Source organism: Octopus bimaculoides, chromosome 7, assembly GCF_001194135.2.
Source record: "Octopus bimaculoides isolate UCB-OBI-ISO-001 chromosome 7, ASM119413v2, whole genome shotgun sequence".
NCBI classification, from domain to species: domain Eukaryota; kingdom Metazoa; phylum Mollusca; class Cephalopoda; order Octopoda; family Octopodidae; genus Octopus; species Octopus bimaculoides.
Genome location: NC_068987.1, coordinates 48,961,912 through 48,965,657, shown reverse-complemented (window position 1 = coordinate 48,965,657; position 3,746 = coordinate 48,961,912). Strand labels below are relative to the sequence as shown.

The following is a 3,746-nucleotide window of genomic DNA, read 5'->3' as shown; positions in this document are numbered from 1 at the left end:
ACACACACACACACACACACACACACACACATGTACAGTGGACTTTTTTCATTTTCTGTCTACCAAACCCACTCTCAAGGCTTTGGTTGGCCAAGGGCTGTGTGGCCCCTTGGACACTTGTCCATGGTGCCACACAGTGGTACTGAACTTGAAGCCACATGGTTGGGAACACATACAACACAGCTAAGAACAGGAAAAAATGTATTATAGCCCTTAACTAATAAGACTTCTTCAGAGAGATCATGAATTACTGTACTTATCCTTGGGCACTATCTATATGAAAAACACAATAGTCACATTACTTTTAACATAGTTAATGCAGGGAGTGTCAAATATTAGTAGCTAACTAGAATGTTAACATCCTATTGAAAATTGTCTTAGTAAAAAGAGTAGTTCTATTATGATTCCATTACAAAACAGAAATGAATGATAGAGAAAAGGTTTAGGTTTTTTTTTTTTGTTCCTTTAAGTTAGGAAGTTTCTCACTTTGTTCAAAAGTGAAAGTAAACTAGGTTAGTACAATTTGTGTGATATTGTGCATTTCAAAATGGGCTGACATGTGCAATCTCATGCAGTATTGTGTTGCACAGGAAGTGAAATGTTTGACTTTAAAAGCATCTAAGAGTTAGGTATCATTTGAACATTTCTATTATCTTTCTATACCTACATGTGTATGTTACAGTTCGTTTACTTAATGATTCTCCTATCACTATTATAATGAGGTTCTATGCTTTACTGAAGAAGTCTCATAAGGCCAAAACATGTTTGAAGTTGCCTCACATGTTTGTTGAAAGAATTAAAATAATGTTATTAATCAATGACTATATTGCATTTTCTCAATATATAGTTACGTCTAGTGTTTTTCTCTTTTTTTTATGATCCCTGCATTAAATATGTTAACATTAGCTTAACCAAGAGAATAATTGTTCGGTTATATGAAGAGAAAGCAGAGCTCTGCTAAAAATAAATCTTTTGGTTAGCGGCTGCTAGGTTTAGATAAAGTTTTCCCACTATTGGTCGAACAGCTGCAGTCAGTTTCATGTTTAATCTTGTTTCTGTTTTCTTCTTTTTTGTTTTTGTATGTGTGTGTGGGTGTGTGGGTGCATTTATTTTAAATAGTAGCTGGCAAAGTTTCCAGAGAAATTGAAGGTTGGATGTAGAAAATGAAGAATTTAGTGTGGTGGGTAGGTAGCAAGTTTCTCTGACCATATAAGGTTGAACTTAAATCTTACATTATAGTACAAAATAATGGAATATTTGATTCTATTACCATTGTTGCATTATGTTTATTAGTATTAAGATACATTTCTGTTTCTGTTTGTTTTAGGTTACATCAGGAAGCTTGGCTGCCAAATGTGGACTCCAATCAGGAGATATTATTTTGAGGATTGGCAAGTTAGTTACTGAAACTCTCAAACACAAAGAAGCACAAGATGCCATTCTTTCTTATGGAAATAAACTTGATCTTTTATTGCAAAGGTAAAGAGCTACAATGTGAAAAAGTTATATTGATACATACATGCATATAAATACACACACACACACACATATGTATATGTATGTATATATATGTGTGTGTGTTTCATTTATGTACTTTAAAGCAGTCATTTTTCAGCTTCTTTCCACAGCAAGAAAACGGTATTTATTGAATTGGTTTTATGGTATGTTTAGCATCTGCTCATTTAGAATGTTGGCGTTTTATTTCTAATAGAATACTAAGAATATGAAGTCTAGATTAGGACCTTTGATCAGATAGTGATAACATACCAGGGAAATTAGTCATTCTATTATGGAGGCAATGGAATGATGCTTGATGGGTGAAAAGGTACTGAATTGAAATGGAAGTGTAGTAGAGTAGAAGTAAGCCACAGAATTAACTAATAATAATTAACACAGACCTCAGAACATTAAGCTTTCCAGATAAGACAATACAAGGTCAAGATGTATGAGTATATAATTAATGTATTACAGATTAATCAAGTAGCGATAAAATTAGCTGGTGAATTGGCAGAGTTATTAAAGCATAAGTTAGAATACCCCATGTGTGATATGTATTTCAACTCTCTGAGTTTTGAGTTCAAATCTCACCATGGTCAACTTTGTTTTTCATCCTTTCAGGGTCAATAAAAACATACCAATCCAAGAGTGGTGAATTGATGGAACTGTAAGAATGTTGAACTGCAAGATTTGTTCTGGCTGTTTTCATTCTGAGTTCAAATCCTGCCATGGCCAACTTAAGTGGTAGACTTACTCTGTCACACAGTTTAATGGCACCACTAGATACCTTTGGTACTTTTAGCAGACTTTATTCTATTGCAAGCATTTGGTCATGGTTGCTGCTTTGAGGATACCTTCCTGCCTCACTCCTTCCCACTATTTCTTTAAAGGATCTTGAACACTGCCTTCCCTCCTGACTAAAACAGTTAATAAGGACTCTAATCTATTATCTTGATTAACATTATTTAGGATGAAGTTTCATGTTTGGTTGTTGATGATCAGGGTCATTGTGGGTAAAAACAAAGTACTTTGTGAGTAAGAGACAGTCCACTGGATAATAGACAGTTCATTGTGGGTAATAGTTTGTTGTAGGTAAAAGACAGATTTTATATAGAAATAATTAGATTACATATAGCAGCCATCAAATTTTAAAATTTAAATATTTAAATTTCCAAGTTGAAATTCAAACTTTGGTTTGTGTGATATTAAGACCATGTAGTAACAATGATTATTGTAACTCAGATTGATGATGTGGTTAACCAGTCTACATAAAAATATGATTGCGATATGTTACAATCATGTACATGGCTGTTGATGTGCAGCCCCACAACTCAAAAGTTGATCAAAGAGAGCATTTTATTTCTTTTTGTTTAGCCATCCTACCTTTATTTTCTACCTTGCTGCCTTACAAGTTATTGTGTTTTGCAAATTCATTGAGAAGATGGATAGTGATTATGTAAAAGTTCCTTCATTGATTTGTGTTGTGTTTGTGTGTGTGTGTGTGTGTGTGTGTGTGTGTGTGTGCACGCGCAAAGTTGATCAATTCTGTAAAGCAACTCTATTGGATAGTGGATTCATTTCATGCTAAAAAGAAAAAAAAGAAAATGAAAATCATTGTGATTAGTTCTCACTTCTCTCCTTACTAATTATTTCTTGCAAAACCTCCTTAATAGCTTAATTGTTGATTTCCTGTTTACAGCAATAGTGGAACATATTACAGGAGTTAATTTGATGGTTTTCTTACAGTGGTAATTTAAGCAAAGTGTTTGTGTGTGTGTGTAAGTGTAATTTTAGTATTTATAGGAGTTGCAAATAAATCAATTTCCTTAATAGTAGTTATTGGTTTTCTAAACATGGTCTCTCTTATATTTATAACAAAAAATGCCAAAAGGATTGAGCAAGATGTGGTCCCTTCTCTTACAAAGGGCAGAAAACTCTAAATAAGAACCACCTTGCACCATGTTGACCTGTCTAGCCCATACTAATATGGAAAGTGGATATAAAATGAAGATGATATGCTTCAAAAAATCCTCCCAGATTCACCATTCTTGATAGACGTTCTAACAGCAAATGCACAGAGTGCATTGGTCCAAACAATGATGGTAATTGAAAAACCATGGCAAAACATTAGCTGTATGGTGTCACATAAAAAGCACTGATAATGATGCCATGTAAAAAGCACTGGTATTGGTATCATGTAAAAAGCACCCAGTACATTCTGTAAAGTGGTTGGCATTAGGAAGGGCATC

At 33.9% G+C, this 3,746-nt stretch overlaps 1 protein-coding gene across 1 annotated transcript in view; it reads left to right on the top strand.

The window, feature by feature from the left end:
* Positions 1-3,746, top strand: part of LOC106868489 (PDZ and LIM domain protein 7) — a 73,640-nt gene that overhangs the window by 31,008 nt on the left and 38,886 nt on the right. The window contains exon 2 of the mRNA XM_052969419.1: positions 1,328-1,479. Within this exon, the coding sequence (XP_052825379.1) occupies positions 1,328-1,479 (152 nt within the window). The remainder of the gene's footprint in view (positions 1-1,327; positions 1,480-3,746) is intronic.